Here is a 15,764-nt window from a genome sequence, read left to right on the forward strand (position 1 = left end):
TCTGTAGTGTACGCATGACTGAGCTGGCTCGCCAATACGTATGGAGAAGCAGGAAGTTCGTCTCGAAAGCTGCGGTGGAATAACCTCTTTGCCTTGATTATTGCACAAGGTTTAAATTTAGTGTAACGTAAGATTAAAACCTGCGTGTGTGTATAGGCATCTAAGTTTTTTTTAATTTCATTTTCTGAACTGCTTTATCCTCATTAGGGCCGCGGGGGGTGCTGGAGCCTATCCCAGGTGACTCCGGGCCAGAGGCGGGGGACACCCTGAATTGATGGCCAGCTGATCACAAGGAGACGGACAACCATGCACACGCACACCCATACCTGGGGGCAATTTAGAGTGTCCAATCAGCCTACCATGCATGTTTTTGGAATGTGGGAGGAAACCGGAGTACCCAGAGGAAACCCACGCAGGCCTGGGGAGAACATGCAAAGTCCACACATCTAAGTTCATTTAAGTTAGTTTATGTTACGTTACGAGCACATCCGTGAAGTCTCTCTCTCTCTCTCCCTCTCTCTCTCTCTCCCCCTCTCTCTCCCCCTCTCTCTCTCTCCCCCTCTCTCTCTCTCTCCCCTCTCTCTCTCTCTCTCTCTCTCTCTCTCTCTCTCTCTCTCTCTCTCTCTCTCTCTCTCTCTCTCTCCCCTTCTCTCTCTCTCTCTCCCCCTCTCTCTCTCTCTCCCCCTCCCTCTCCCTCTCCCTCCCCCTATGTATCTCAAGGTATGACTGTACAGTGGTACCTCGAGATACGAGCTTAATCCGTTCCGGAACTGAGCTCGTATGACGAGATTCTCGTAACTCGAGCGGACGTTTTCCATTGAAATGAATGGAAAACAAATTAATTGGTTCCAGCCCTCTGAAAAAACACCAAAAACAGGATATTGGATTGGAAAAAATGTTTTATTTCTTCTAATTCGCCATCTATTAACAAAGTACCACATAACTAGTGGTTTAATAGTAATAAAATGTGTTTAATCTAACTAAAATTGGGCAGATTTCGCCGACGGGAGACAGAGACGTTTGGGGGCGTGGGGGGTTGGTTTTTCGTTTTTTTCCACGACAACGCACTCGTAAACGGAACAAACAAATTTAAATTAACTTGGATTAATATATACAGACACTCAAACATACGTTTAATGTAACTTTACACAACTGAATTCTAATTTTGTTGTAATCTTTTGTTACCTTCGTTTTTCGGGTTGGCGGTTTGCCACGCCTACGCCCTCACGTTCGCTATCGATGGACTGTTTGCTGTTGTATTGCCTTCAAAATATTCCCAAAATGATGCACACAAATGTCCTCTCAATAGGATAACGCACGACTACTTGCCAACGAGAAATAGTCTTTAAGGAACGATCGTGGGACCTTTCCTAAGAAATAACAACAGGAAATGACATAGCTGAGCTTCCCACGTATTGATTGTGTGTAATGAAGTTTTATTCTGAGAAAGGTTGCCATTGCCTATGGGTGTTGTCTGTAGGAGTATACTTCATTACCCAGAAAGCCTTCTTTTTGCATGCGCGCTGTGCGTTTCCTGGTCCGAGGAGGAACTCGTTTGAATTAATCGTTCCGTGCTCGTAAATATTGTTATAGACGAAAGATATGCAAAAAAGACCTGGCTTGGTCGCATCACGAAATTTTGCCCGCATAACGGGCGAATTATTCGATCGGAATTTCCCCCGTAAGACGAGCATTTTGTATGACGAGCGGTTGTATGACGAGGTACCACTGTATTACCGTATTTTCTCGCATATAAGCCGTATTTGTCGCAAAAAAAATGTTGACTGAATCAGGGGTATGCGCACAAATTAGACCTGACATGCACAAAATTGCAAGGTGACAGACGAAAAGCCATAATGCAAGACAATGAGGCCCATACATAGATATTTTGACGTCTATGAAAGTAATTCAAGAAAAAAACACACCAGAAACTCACTTACTTGTTCCTGCCATTGCTCGTTCAGGGCGGCGCCATCTTACCTAGGGATGACAAATTAGACCGCTATGGACACACTTCCTGGTTGTACTTCACACGTGACTTCCTTTTTGAATTTGTCTACGTGCAGGCAACATTCTTTCGAAATGTGCAATCCAGCAGATGGCCCTTTCGATACATACAGAATCTCAGAAATACCAGGTGCGATTTTTCTTAAGATTTTCCCATCAAAGTAACACAAGGATATGGAGGTGAAAATTCATAATAAGGGGGCATCTTATCCTCCTGACTACAAGGAAAGAAAAAATGTTGTCCAATAACATTTGTTTTGAAATTCCCCATCTATCTGAAGTAATTGGAATACTGCAAAAGAAATTTGGTATCATTAGAAAGCTCTGAATGTCTTTTATAGCGCACAAAAGGAGTTAATGCGATTGGATGCACTGGGTGGGAGATATTTATTATATATTACAAATATCCTCTACAGAGGACACATTTGAACTACTGGTAGTCAGGAGGATATACGAGGGAAATGATAAAATTCAACGATTTTAAGGCAAATTTAAGGTTACAGCTTATACGCGGAGAAGGTAATATGCGAGAAAATACGGTACCCATCGCAGCCGCGATTCCTGATACTGCCAAGAGGCCACCTTGTGTAGTTGACAACTTGATAGTTTGTCCCGAGCATGCTCAGAAGCATACATTTGGTAACGAGAACAAGTCAATGTTTATATTTTTTTATTGGCATACTCTAATCCTTTTATTACTCTGCTTTAATTATCTGCCTCACTGTCATGATTACAATATACATCTTTTTCTTATATTGGAAAAATAATACACAAGGAGAAAAGGGTGTACAGCTATCAAAGGTATACGCACTTTCAGGATTTGCCAGCTGACAACTCAATGCACGCAGCCCAAAGGGTGAATTAAGGGACACTGAGGGAAGCCAACATGAAATGCAGAAACACTCCCTAGCAGGAAGAGGATCCAATCTGTGCACATGGTTAACAAAAGAGCTGCACCACTCAGATTTAATTGGCATTCTCGTCTCGTGTCCAGACTGTGAGGGGCAAGCGTCACCAGGTCAGAAAACTCAAACGCTCCTTTTCTAGGAGGTTGGTATTTAAATGAGGCACTCGTACACTTTAGTAGGTCAGCTTTAACCTTATTACGTTACGTTCCTGATGGTGCTCACGTGCACATTCCCTCAGGAGTTCTCATGGAAATGTGGGAATATCCGGCACGTCAGAAATCTTATAATGCGTCTTATTTTGCACCGGTGTCGTCCCCTCAAGGCTAACATTCATCTTCTGCTGTGTACAAGAGAGGAACCGCAATTTCAGTTGCGCCCACATCAAATAAAGACGGAGTTGCATGCTGAAACATGTTCAAGGCTGTCTTTGTTCCAGCTTCTGGGCTTTAGTTATTCAATTTTTAAATCCAGGTGTGTCTTTGAGACTTCCAAGGCTAGCGTCGAGGTTACATGACTTTGGTGCTTCAGAAAGATCAGATGTAGTATTCCTTCATGTTCTCCCGTATCGAGCCGTGGGGGCGTGTCTCAGTCCTGTAGTCTATGTACACACCAGGGGCACCCTCGCGCTTGACGCCCCCATCAGGTTGGGCCTGCCGCCGCAGGTAGAGGAGGCGGGTAGTGGCGGCGAGAGCGCACACGCCAATGAAGGCCGCCGCTGTTATAGCTCCTAAGAAACAGTGAGAGAGGATCTATCAGTATGAAAAAATCATTAAATCAGCATTTGAGAGTCATCCTTTGCTAACAATCTCATGAATAAAAGCTTGCGTGAAATGAATGTCGCACCTGCGAATGCTGCCGTGGAAAGTCAATTAAGATGCTACGAAGATAAACTGGAGGAAAGGCCAGTATGGGAGGGAAAAAGTGGGAGTAGCGGCGACAGGGATGTAATGGGTGGGCCAGCAAATGTCGCCACTGACGATAATGAAAATGATTTGGAGCCACATAGATGATTATTGATTATTGCGTCGCTTGAGAGGTGGTCACGGATCAACTCATTTCACACAATGTGACTATGTGATGAATACAATGCTATTATTACCTTGACTGATTTTTCTTCAAATATTCATGTATGTCTCTCAGGTTAAAATTAAACAATGGGGTGACATTAGGTGCACAGATATCATTTAATACGGTACAAGAACTGGCTATATTCATTCCTCCAATACACAGATAATACTGCAAATATGTTGTCTTTTAATAACAGGTTTACTATTGTGGTAGTTGTAGTTTACACTGGTTCAATTGAACTTGTTCCAATCAACAAAATATCCAAAAGTTCAACTAGGCAAAATGCAAACTCCACGCAGCAAGGTAACAACCCACCAAGGATTAAAGCCTCGGACAGAACTGTGAGGTGGACGTGGCAACCCCTTGTGCACTGGGCCACCTAAAGATTCGGTCCGTGCGTTTTCTCGTAGCGCCTTCAACGGTTAAAATCCACTTCCTAGCAGCATTTAATGATTAAATACAAATACTGGAGCTTTTTAGACATCAGAACCGGGCCCGGAGTATCATTTCCTCGGGAAAAAGACAGCGATGAATGTCGATATGTCCATATATGTCCATACGTGCAATGGCAAAAATTGCACAAAAATATATTTATGTGTATGACTCGTACGGTGTTTGTAAGGTTTTTGGGGGGATTGTAAGGGGAATCATAATCATTTATAAGGGCAGTTATCGGCAGAGGTTGACAGGTATGGTACAGTTTTTAATCACTTAAGGGGAGTTCAAAATAAAATAACGGATAAGGAAATGCATTTACTTTTTGGGAGATTTCGTAACTTTTTCATATCTCGAGTCACTCATTTGATTATATCAAAAATATTTCGTACCTAGAGGCATTCGTAAGTAGAGGTATGGCTGTACTTGGTTCCAGAAGTTGTTTTGTAACTTAGATTTTTCATAAGTAGAAGCATATTTTACATTGAATTAGAATAAAATGTTCCACAATATTTAATACTAACCCTAAACCTTTAAAAATAATAAAAGCATAATAGGTTTACCTATACATGTTACTATTTCTGAGAATGTGTGTGCACATGTGTGTATGCGTGTCCGTGAGGTCTGGGTGAAATGGAGACAAGACCGCAAATCCGATTTGAATGCAGTTTTCACCAAAAGTTGGCAAATTTACGCCTCTGGGGATGCACCGCGGCCGAGTTTCAAATTTGGACTCCAGTTTTTCAGAAAATCAATATTGTACCAGGGTGTCGCATTTTTGAGGTCGGAAAAGTGCTACTTTGGGCCATTTTTTCTGGTACTTGCGAAACTTTCAGATCAAAACTACTCTGTTTTGTAAAAGCACCATGACGAGGACAACATTGCACGTGCATTATTTTCCATGTCATTCGTGTCGTCTTGCTAAAGATGGATAAAAACCCTCGATTTGGACAGCCATTTCATACGGATTGGACGCCATTTCCACATTTTACGTCCGATTTTAATGCGGTTTTCGACTATGGTTAGCTTCAATAGTGAATTGTGTCATGACAGGGCCCGATTTTTGAATTTCACCTTTGAAAAAATTGATTCAAATCGACCCCGAGTTCGCATTTTTGGCCTTTGCAAAACTTGACTACAGTTTTTGCAGCTCTAAGCAGGCGCACATGCGGCATTTATCTGCTTTTTAAAGTGGCTTCTACCGTCAAGCCACGAAACAACAAAAACCCTTCATTTTGGAGATCCTTAAAACCTGCTTTCACTTTTCAGGGTCCCCATGAAAGAGAATTCCATTTCAACATCTCATCTAATCTCATTTTCTGAACCGCTTTATCCTCATTAGTGTCACGGGGGGTGCTGGAGCCTATCCCAGCTGACTCCGGACCAGAGTTTACACCCAATATCGGTGGCCAGCCGATCGCAGGGCACAAGGAGACAAAGGACAACCGTGCACACTCACACCCATACCTAGGGGCAATTTAAAGTGTCCAATCGGCCTACCGTGCATGTTTTTGGAATGTGGAAGGAAACCGGAGTACCCAGAGGAAACCCACGCAGGAGAACATGCAAACTCCACACAGGTGGACTGACCTGAATTTGAACCCAGGACACCAGAGCTGTTAGGCCGACGCGCTAACGACTCGTGCCATCGGGCCACCCATAGATGAGATCCACCAGTTAAAAAAAAGATCACACAGCTATCTTATTTACAATGCATTCAATGCATAGAGTTCCCCATAGTAAATTGTACAGTCAGATCAAAATCACATTGCAGTACTATTAGAACTTTGCATTCGTTCATTCATCATCCGCATCGTGCATCTTCGCAAGGGTTGCTGGAGGCTATCCCAGCTGTATTCGGGTAAAAGCCAGACTACACCATAGACTGGCATTACTACTTTCTTTTCTTTTTCCCAAGAATAATACATTTTGTCTCCTGAATAAAATTAGCACTTGGAGATTTAATATTCTTAGGAGGATGTCTGCAATATGTGAGACACTCAGTGCATGGTGTTTTCGTGGTGTGAGATAGAGACTTTTTGTAAAGTATGAATGTGTTAAATTCTGAAACAACACAATATTTTATCAAAGTTTGTTTGAATGACGCAAAATAGTGTTCACAAGTCAGGTTACTCCTGAACCAAATCGCTACGATACGTTATATGTAAAATGTTAATATCATTGTTTCCTATTTTTCTCCAATGTGCTCTTAATTTGTGGGTGACTAATGATGTACAACAATACAGTACCATCTGTGTTTTCTTGTTAAATGTCACTGGCAAATGTCAATGTTGAAATTTGTCTGGTGTGGAGGGGGATTTGAGGTTGGGGGTGAGGTTTTTGCAGGAAAGTTAAAGACAATCAATTCATTCCCGTCACAAATATGGATTTTTGCATCCGTGAGGTGCCAGTGTTCCAGTTGTTTGGGTCCACCTAACAATTCTGAATAATGTGTTTACTCTATATCATAGTGTGTTTCTTTGCACTACCTTTTACTGCAAATTTTGTGACCATTTGATCTATATATCAGTATTTATGTGGTATTCCTGAAGAGCCAATATGAGCTGTATCAATATATATATATATATACACACATATAAATATATATACTATATATATATATATATATATATATATATATATATACATATATATATATATATATATATATATATATATATATATATATATATATATATATATATACATATATATACACACACATATATATATATATACACATAGTATATTCAATTGTTGCTATTATTTTGGTAATCAGGTTTTCTCTCATTCTGGTTTCCTCAATTATATTAAACAATTAAATTCACCAGTCCCCCCTGCTCGTTGAGAACCAAGAGACAGTTGTTGCGCTATAAAAATTCTCTTTTGAAAGATGGGTTAGATGAGAAAGGAAAATTTCAGTCACATGCATAGCACAGCAAAGGTACTCGGACGTTTCGTCGAAAGACGTTTGGTCCCCGGACGTTTGGTCCTCGGATGTTTGGTCGACCGGACGTTTGGTCGACCGGACGTATGGTAGAACGGATGTTTGGTAGAACGGACGTTTGGTAGAACGGACGTTTGGTCGCCGGGTTGTTACTGTTGAAACCAGCTCGCAGAATTATAATCATGAGAGAGAGAGAGACTGAGTTTAATATCTAAATATCTAATATCAAAATATCAACAGTAAACTCTCTGTCATAATTTGACAGCGAGCGAACCCGGCGACCAAACGTCCGTTCTACCAAATGCCTGTAATAGTATAGTGAGTACATTCCTGCTAAAAATGTTCTGAGAGAACACATACCTGCTATAACAGCCACGTCATTCTGTGTCTCATGGTTGTGCTTCTTTCCATTATTTGTTTTCACAGTTTGATCTGAAACACACCCAACACATTTCCTAAATAGAGATTTATAATATGACTGAAAGATTTCGCCATGTTCTTGGCAATGATTTTTTTTTAGAGCAGTGGTACTTAAATGCGCCGAGGCTGACTCATGCAGCAATTGCATCTCGACCAGGTGTAAACATAGACCGGTATTCATAAAACAACACAACTGGAGAGGGTTTTCTTGGACTGTATAAGGTGCTTACTCAAGATGGTTTATGCTTTGTTCGCTTGGGGTTGTCGGACAGAACACAAGGAATTGAAGAGAGGTGTTGGGTTTGGGACTTTTATCCGGCACTTGGAACAAAGGCACTTGACAGCATGTGCAATCGTGGTATCTTGGTGTTATGGATAGGAGTGTGTATGTTGGAGCTCTCTCTCTCCACCACGGAAATTGGTTCCCTGGTCAGAATACAGCTCTGCTGGCGGGCAATGAATCTTCTAAGAGCCACCAGGAATGAGTTGACGTCAAGTGTGTTTAACAGATCCAAGTGCACACCACTGGTTGTAAGACACTTGAAAATGATGCACCAATGCGTCTACCCATCTTTACTTGAAAGGGCCAAAACAGTCCATTCCAGTTGAGAAGAAGGCTGGCTTGAAAAGGCGCAAGCAGGCTGGGGGCAGATCCACCATTTTGGGTATTGTAGGTTTGGCTTTCCAGCGACGACATTCTGTAAACAAACCCTGGTAGCGACATATGGCCCCGCCACCTCTCAGGATCCAATAGGAACGCCAAATCTCTGCAAAGACTCTTTCGGTTCCAGGGTGATGCAAATGACTGTTGAAGTGTTGGATGAGAAGTCTGGTGGAAGGGTGACTTGAGTCCAAACACAATGGGCTGTCTAGCTGACTGTTCCAAACTCTCTGCATGAGACAGCCATCCTCCAATGCGGATGAGCTCCCTCTCTTTAGCATTATCTGGCAATAAGGCGATCAGTTGCCTGGTGGGCGAAACAGGCTTACCTGCTTTCTGGAGTCTTTTTCATCTGGAAAACTCTCGCTGGGCTCGCTGTAGAATAAGCACCTCTGCCTTCTTCAGCAGTATAGTTGCTGCTTTGATCAGCTGCCCCTTGAAGCTCCTGCACAGTAGCATCTAACAGTGCTTGCCAGGTGTCGTGTTGATTGTTCTTGGGGTTGATGGCTTTGGTCGCAATGGTGCCGCAGAAGGTCAACTTCTTCAGTTCAGAAACATCCTCATTTTGGTCCCAGCTTGATAGGACTGGCCATTGATCTGGGGGTTGGAGCAGAAACGGAGGCCCCTGACTCCACCTAGTTGGCTTCACCAGGTCTTGCAGGTGCTTGCCTCTTGTGATGTCATTTGCAGGGTTTCTTGCGGAATCCACATTGTGCCACGACTGGGGGCTGATGAGTTCCTGCATTTCGGCCACTCTGGTGCCGACAAATACCTTGAAGCGACAAGACTCTGACTGCAGCCACGTCAAAATGGCGGTGGAGTCTGTCTGAAGGAACATCTGCACAATTTTCAGCATGATTTCACTTTCAATGAGTTTTGCCAACTGTGCTCCTACAACAGCTCCACACAGCTCCAACCGAAGCATGGAAAGCAGGTGCTTAGGAGCAACTTTGGAGCGAGCAAGGAGAAAGGAAAGATGTACCTGACCTTGTTTGTTGATTGTCTCCAAGTACGCTACTGAGCCGTAAACTTGTTCTGAAGCATCAGAGAACACGTGAATGTGTCGCGGCTGGTAGGTATGGTCGTGGTAAACTGACTTGGGGGAGAATCTGTAGTTCTTGCTCCCAGCTTTGCCATGCTTGAGAGGTCTTGGGGTAGGAGAGGATCATCCCACTCTCTTTGCTTCTCCCAAAGGCGTCTGACTAGCACCTTGGCTCAGGTTGTATATGGCAGAAGAAGTCCTAAAGGGTCGTACAGATAGACTAAGACTCTGTAGATGTTCCGCATTGTTGGGACACCATACTTGATAGGTCTATGTTGGTAGCTTAGGGAGTCAGTTTCACAATGCGAGCATGTTGCCGGAAGCGTAATAACCCTCCCAAAAGTGAGGCGCTGTGGGTTGGTCCTGGCAGCAGTGAATCGTTCAGACTCTGGCCTCAATACTGAAATGAGCAGTTGAAGACGATTCAGTTCTTGGATTTCTGATTCACCATGTGGTGTGGGATGTACCACTCTCCTCCCTCTTGGTTAGCTTGATCAGGGTGTACCACCGACTTTCAACTCCCTCCACAGATTTTCTATGGGGTTGAGATCTGGAGACTGGCTAGGCCACTCCAGGACCTTGATATGCTTCTTACAAAGACACTCCTTTGTTGCCCTGGCTTTGGCCCATTCATTCTTTCCTTTACACATATCAGTCGACCTGGTGTCTTTGCAGAAAAACAGCCCCAAAGCATGATGTTTCCACCTCCATGCTTCACAGTGGGTATAGTGTTCTTCGGATGCCATTCAGTATTCTTTCTCCTCCAAACATGAGAACCTGTGTTTCTACCATCTGACCATAACACATTCCCCCAGTCCTCTTCTGGATCATCCAAATGCTCTCTAGCGAACCGCAGACGGGCCTGGATGTGTACTGGCTTCAGCAGGGGGACACGTCTGGCAGTGCAGGATTTGAGTCCCTGGCGGCGCATTGTGTTACTGATAGTAGCCTTTGTTACTGTGGTCCCAGCTCTCTGTAGGTCATTCACTAGGTCCCCCCGTGTGGTTCTGGGATTTTTTTTTCACCATTCTTGTTATCGTTTTGACGCCACGGCGTGAGAGATCTTACATGGAGCCCCAAATCGAGGGAGATTATCAGTGGTCTTGTATGTCTTCCAGTTTCTAATAATAGCTCCCACAGTTGATTTCTTTACACCAAATGTTTTACCTATTTCAGATTCAGTCTTCACAGCCTGGCGCAGGTCTACCATTTTGTCTCTGGTGTCCTTCGACAGCTCTTTGGTCTTGGCCATAGTGGAGTTTGGAGTGTGAGAGACTGAGGTCGTGGACAGGTGTCTTTTACATCGTGATGATGAGTTAAAACAGATGCTATTAATATAGGTAACGAGCGGAGACCTCATTAGACCTCGTTAGAAGTTAGACTTCTTTGACAGCCAGAAATCTTGCTTGTTTGTAGGTGACCAAATACTTATTCTCCACTCTAATTTGGAAATAATTTCCTTAAAAATCAAACAATGTAATTTTCAGTTTTTTTTCTCCACATTCTGTCTCTCATGGTTGAGGTTTACCCATGTTGACAATTACAGGCCTCTCTAATCTTTTCAAGTAGGAGCACTTGCACAATTGGTGGTTGACTAAATGCTTATTTGCCCCACTGTATGCTAGGTTGGTTGAACACTCTAAATTACCCCTGGTTATGAGTGTGAGCGTGAATGGTTGTCTGTCTTCTTCTATTTTGATTGGCTGGCCACAGAGATATAATCAATCGATCAGATATTGAGGTGGTCAAGATTTGAGAATTTGGAATTGATTTCTGAAATTGCCAATAAGCCCTTTTCAGGGATGGCAGCGACAAATTATGGTGGAAATATTTCATCAAATGAAACTTTAATGAAAATGCAACAGCAAATTCCAAATTTGAAACTTAAGGTGTGGATGAACAAATAAGATGCTCTGCGAAATGGGGATTTTGGGAGGAATGCGGGAAAAAACAAATTTAAGATAAGCTTTCTAGGGGGGGCTGCTATATTGACTCATGGGAAGTCTCATATCTCAACAAGGGGGGTCAGGGCTGAGTCCAGTGCCACTATACAACTTCAGGTTAATTTGTTTTCTTAACATAAAATCTTTTTGAAGGGATTGTTTGATCTGCGCTCCACATAATCCCCAGGGCAATAGATTACCAAGGGATGGTTAATCCCCAAAATCAATATATCCATTTCAAAGACTCCATATGGATATTATCAAATTAAATGACAGTGCGGGGAAAAAGTATTAGCCATTCATGGTAGATGTTTTCTTTAACTGGTTTGAAATTTTCCCGACAGATTTTATTTGATTGACTATAAATTCCCATTATTCACTGCGCAATGAGAATTAGATGACGAGGCAAATTTGGCTGTATTGGGAAATCTTTGGAGAAGCGCATCAAATTTAGGTTAGCAGATGGAGATTGAGCTTCCCAACAGGAAACAGAACAACAGTGGTGCCAGGAGACTGGGTGCTCATCTGAGGCAAAAAGAAGAAGCACTGGCACTACCCAAAGTGGGAATGTCCATACCAACTTGCTGACCAACCAGCAGACATGAAAATATCCAAGAGGGGATGTGCATCCACCTTTTGCACTGTAAGAAGTTGAAATGTTTGAGGAGGCAAGTGAGGGAAAAACTTTCTGACAAAATAAAAGGAAATGAATGAGATAACCACTCCAAAATTGATTAGAAGGATTATTGCTCTGGGAGCAATGACATTAACCAGAGTGATCTCTTAGTATATTGGATTTATTGTCTCCATAGGCCAAAAAAATGTGAAAGCGTTTCAATTGAGACTCAATATACTTACAAAGGCTTAAAATGAACGACCAGACAAGTGAAACTTGGGGGAAGATACAATCGGCTATAACAACACCTACTGAACCTGATTTCCGAACATGTATTCGAGATGACATCCCTGGGAGAGTGAACACACAAACTATGTTCTGCCTTCTACACAATAAGACTACTGAAATTATCCTTCCCTGGGGAAAATATCTTTTTAGAATCGTCAAATGTAGTTCCATACAGAGCACCAGACAATGGTAAACCGCACGTATGGTATTTAACAGTCCTGAAAAGAAATTGGGGAAACCTTGTTGCGGAAACTGGTCCAAATTGGCAAGCCTGGATGACACACAACAAATTCATGTTCAAACCGATAAACTAACTTGTGGAAAATATTCTTGTCTGATCGTGGTAATCTGAGGAAGATCCAATTTTTATTTTATTTTACAAATTATACAAGTAAATATGGAAAAACTTCAGAGGAGGAAACACCCAGATCTGCTATTGTAAAATTAAAATCTGAAATTACCACAGATGATGATTTTTTTCTGTGACATGGATTGCCCTAGCTGGCAATAATTGGTTGCTGTTAATGGAGAGCGCAGCAACTACCATAAATCAAACCTGTATAACATGTATGGGGCCCCGACCTCTCTTAAGCGTGATACCTGCGCGAACGACCCCTGATTGTATAATGGAAGTGATGACAAAACAAAACTTGTGTCCTGCTAGTAAAAAAAATATGAAACGGTGTCTATCCTGTTATGAAAGCAGTAAACGACAAGCAATTTTTTTTTCACAAATATTGCTTCTGCTAACTTTACCTGTTTTGAACCTTACAGGGTGAGACATGGTGTACCCATGTTCCAAGACAAATTGCGCCACTGATTCCACATTTTGACCTATGGTGGTGGTGTGGTGCAAATAAATTATGTTACTCCTGTCAAAATGCAATAGGACCATGTGTTTGGTTTCACTGCTTGTACCAGTATCTGTTTTTCCATCTACAGTCGAGGAGATACAATTGGCGGCTCTAAATTGAGCCTCATGGAGCGAAGGCAATCCGACTTTCATTGATGCAATTTGCATCCCCAGAGGTGTACCAGATGAGTATGGGTTGGCTAAACGAAATTGTAGCACGTTGAGTCTATTTTTCTTTGGGTTACTCCAAATAAAATATGGCTAGGATACAGAGTCCAAAAACATGGAAATTATACTGAGCAGGGATTAGTCCCAATGAAGGAACAGCTGCCAGCCAGCAGTCTAATGGCTTTCCAGGACCGCAAAGCGGTTGATATGCTTCTTGCGGAGCAAGGGGCGTGTGTTAATTTTTGAAGATCAATGTTGCACCTTTATTTGCAACGACACGTCACCCGATGGGTCCCTAACCAGAGCCAATGAAGGCCTGCAGACCCGGAACCTGAATATGAAGAGGCATTGTGGAGTGTGGGCGTTGTCTTATTCCCTGCTCAGGCACTTTTTAAAGTTGACTTACAACTACATTGGTACCTTGAGATACGAGCTTAATGCGTTCTGGGACTGAGCTCGTATGTCAATTTACTCAAATCTCAAATCAACGTTTCCCATAGAAATAAACTAAATACAAATTAATTCGTTCCCACCCTCCGAAAAAACACACCAAAAAACAGGATATTAGAATGGAATTTTTTTTTTATTTGTTCTAATTTGCCATCTATTCAACAGAGTAATAAATAACTAGTCTTTATGATGTAAAATACTACTAAAATGATTTAGCAGGGGGGACATTACACTAAATTTAATTCTAATTTAATTTTGTTACCTTTCTTCTCCCGGATTAGGTCTTTTTTATCCGCCTCCACCCTGCCTTTGAGCCAGAGTTTTTAAAAGGAACCTATCGAGGTTTGTTTACTTTTGTCTTCCCTTGAAAATATTCTGAAAATGACGCTTACAAATGTCCTCACAATAAGACAACGCACGACCACTTGCCAACTTGTTCGGGTGACTCCTTTCCATATAATCAGAAAAGTCTTCCCACTTCGCTAACATGTGTTTAATTTCCTTTGTAGCGAGGCGGTCCCCCCTTTCACTTCCTCCTCGCTACTGAGCTCCCGCAACGCTCCACTCATTGTTTGAAGGTATCTTTACACTAGGGAGTTGCGGCGAGAAAGACAGGGCCCATGCTGTTCTCATTAGCAGCCCCTCGCGTGGGCCACCTGGCTGTATGCTCGTATATCAAAATTTGTCTTGTATCTCAAGGTAAATATTTGCGTGGAATTTTACTCGTTTCTCAAATTGCTCGTATGTCGGGGCAATCGTATGTCAAGATATTACTGTACTGCAATTAAATTCCAAATTGCAAGAATTGTATCCACTTATTATACATTCTACTGGTGAGAGCATTGATGTCTGTGATCAATATGAATATGAATTGGACGAGAATGAATTTGTTCTTCCTTTTTTCAGACCTGACCTGCAAATAAGGGGAATTTGGGTAAAGAGCAGACCTGCAAATCCTTCAACCACCTAAGTGGTATATTTGTCATAAAAATGAATTATTAAAATTTAGGCATAAGGAAGTTTCATTAAGGGCATTAGATTGCGTGCAAATATATAGTAAAAAGGGGGAAAATGTCAGGATTACAGAAACACCTCGCTACTTCGCGCTTCAGTTATCGCTGCTTCACTACATCGCATTTTTTTTCTGGGGATTTTTTTTTAAGTTTTGTAATTTTTTTAATTCATTCATTTCATCATTCATCTTCCATACCACCCATCCTCGAAAGGGTGCAGGGGTTGCTGGAGCCTAACCCAGCTGTGTTCGGGCAAAAGGCAGACTACACCATAGACCTGTCGTCAATCAGTCGTAGGACACACAGAGAGACAAACGACCATCCACACTCCCACTAACCTCGATAATCGAGGTATTACTGTATTATACATTTGCTTGCAACAAAGTAAATACTTTGCTCCTGATAACCTTAGTTAGTCTAAACAAAGAGGATCCATCCAGGAGGCTGACGATGGGTAGAGGTGGACCGAGCGCCCGCCATCTCAGAACGACGACGGACGACTTTCCTGACTTGGGGTCCCTCCAGCGGACAGTGTGCAGATCATCGGCGGGTGATGGAAGAAAAGGGACCGGGGTACCCCAGATGCCGTTATTACAGAGCCAAAATAATCCTCTAAAAGCGAAATCATCCTTCGTCAGGACCGACGTGCACGGGAAGGCCAAAGAACTGAATTGTTTGATCTGTTCGAATGTTAGAACTGTACTATTGTGTTTGTAGTTTAAAAAAAACTACAAAAGGAGGGAATATTGTGGAATATTGAGTCACCCGTTAGTGATAGATAACATCCTATGTTTAAATGAGCAGGGGTTGGGCTGACCTACCAAGAAAGGTATTAGACGATGTGTTTTGGCCATAACGATGGCGAAAGAGAACATATGTCCTTATTCTTTTCAATGTACTGTGCTCAGCCTATATTTTGGAATAAAGCGGGTGTTGGGTTTATTA

At 42.3% G+C, this 15,764-nt stretch overlaps 1 protein-coding gene across 5 annotated transcripts in view; it reads right to left on the minus strand.

Annotated features, from left to right (window-relative positions):
• Nucleotides 1-2,660: 2,660 nt before the first annotated feature.
• LOC144087060 (contactin-associated protein-like 5) overlaps nt 2,661-15,764 on the minus strand; it is a 224,095-nt gene continuing 210,991 nt past the window's right edge. For all 5 annotated transcript variants that reach the window (XM_077617334.1, XM_077617335.1, XM_077617337.1 and 2 more), the window contains 2 exons: nt 7,726-7,797; nt 2,661-3,642 (listed from right to left, as the gene is read on the minus strand). In XM_077617334.1, the coding sequence (XP_077473460.1) occupies nt 3,449-3,642; nt 7,726-7,797 (266 nt within the window). In that variant the 3' untranslated portion in view covers nt 2,661-3,448. The remainder of the gene's footprint in view (nt 3,643-7,725; nt 7,798-15,764) is intronic.

This window comes from Stigmatopora argus, chromosome 13, assembly GCF_051989625.1.
Source record: "Stigmatopora argus isolate UIUO_Sarg chromosome 13, RoL_Sarg_1.0, whole genome shotgun sequence".
NCBI lineage: Eukaryota > Metazoa > Chordata > Actinopteri > Syngnathiformes > Syngnathidae > Stigmatopora > Stigmatopora argus.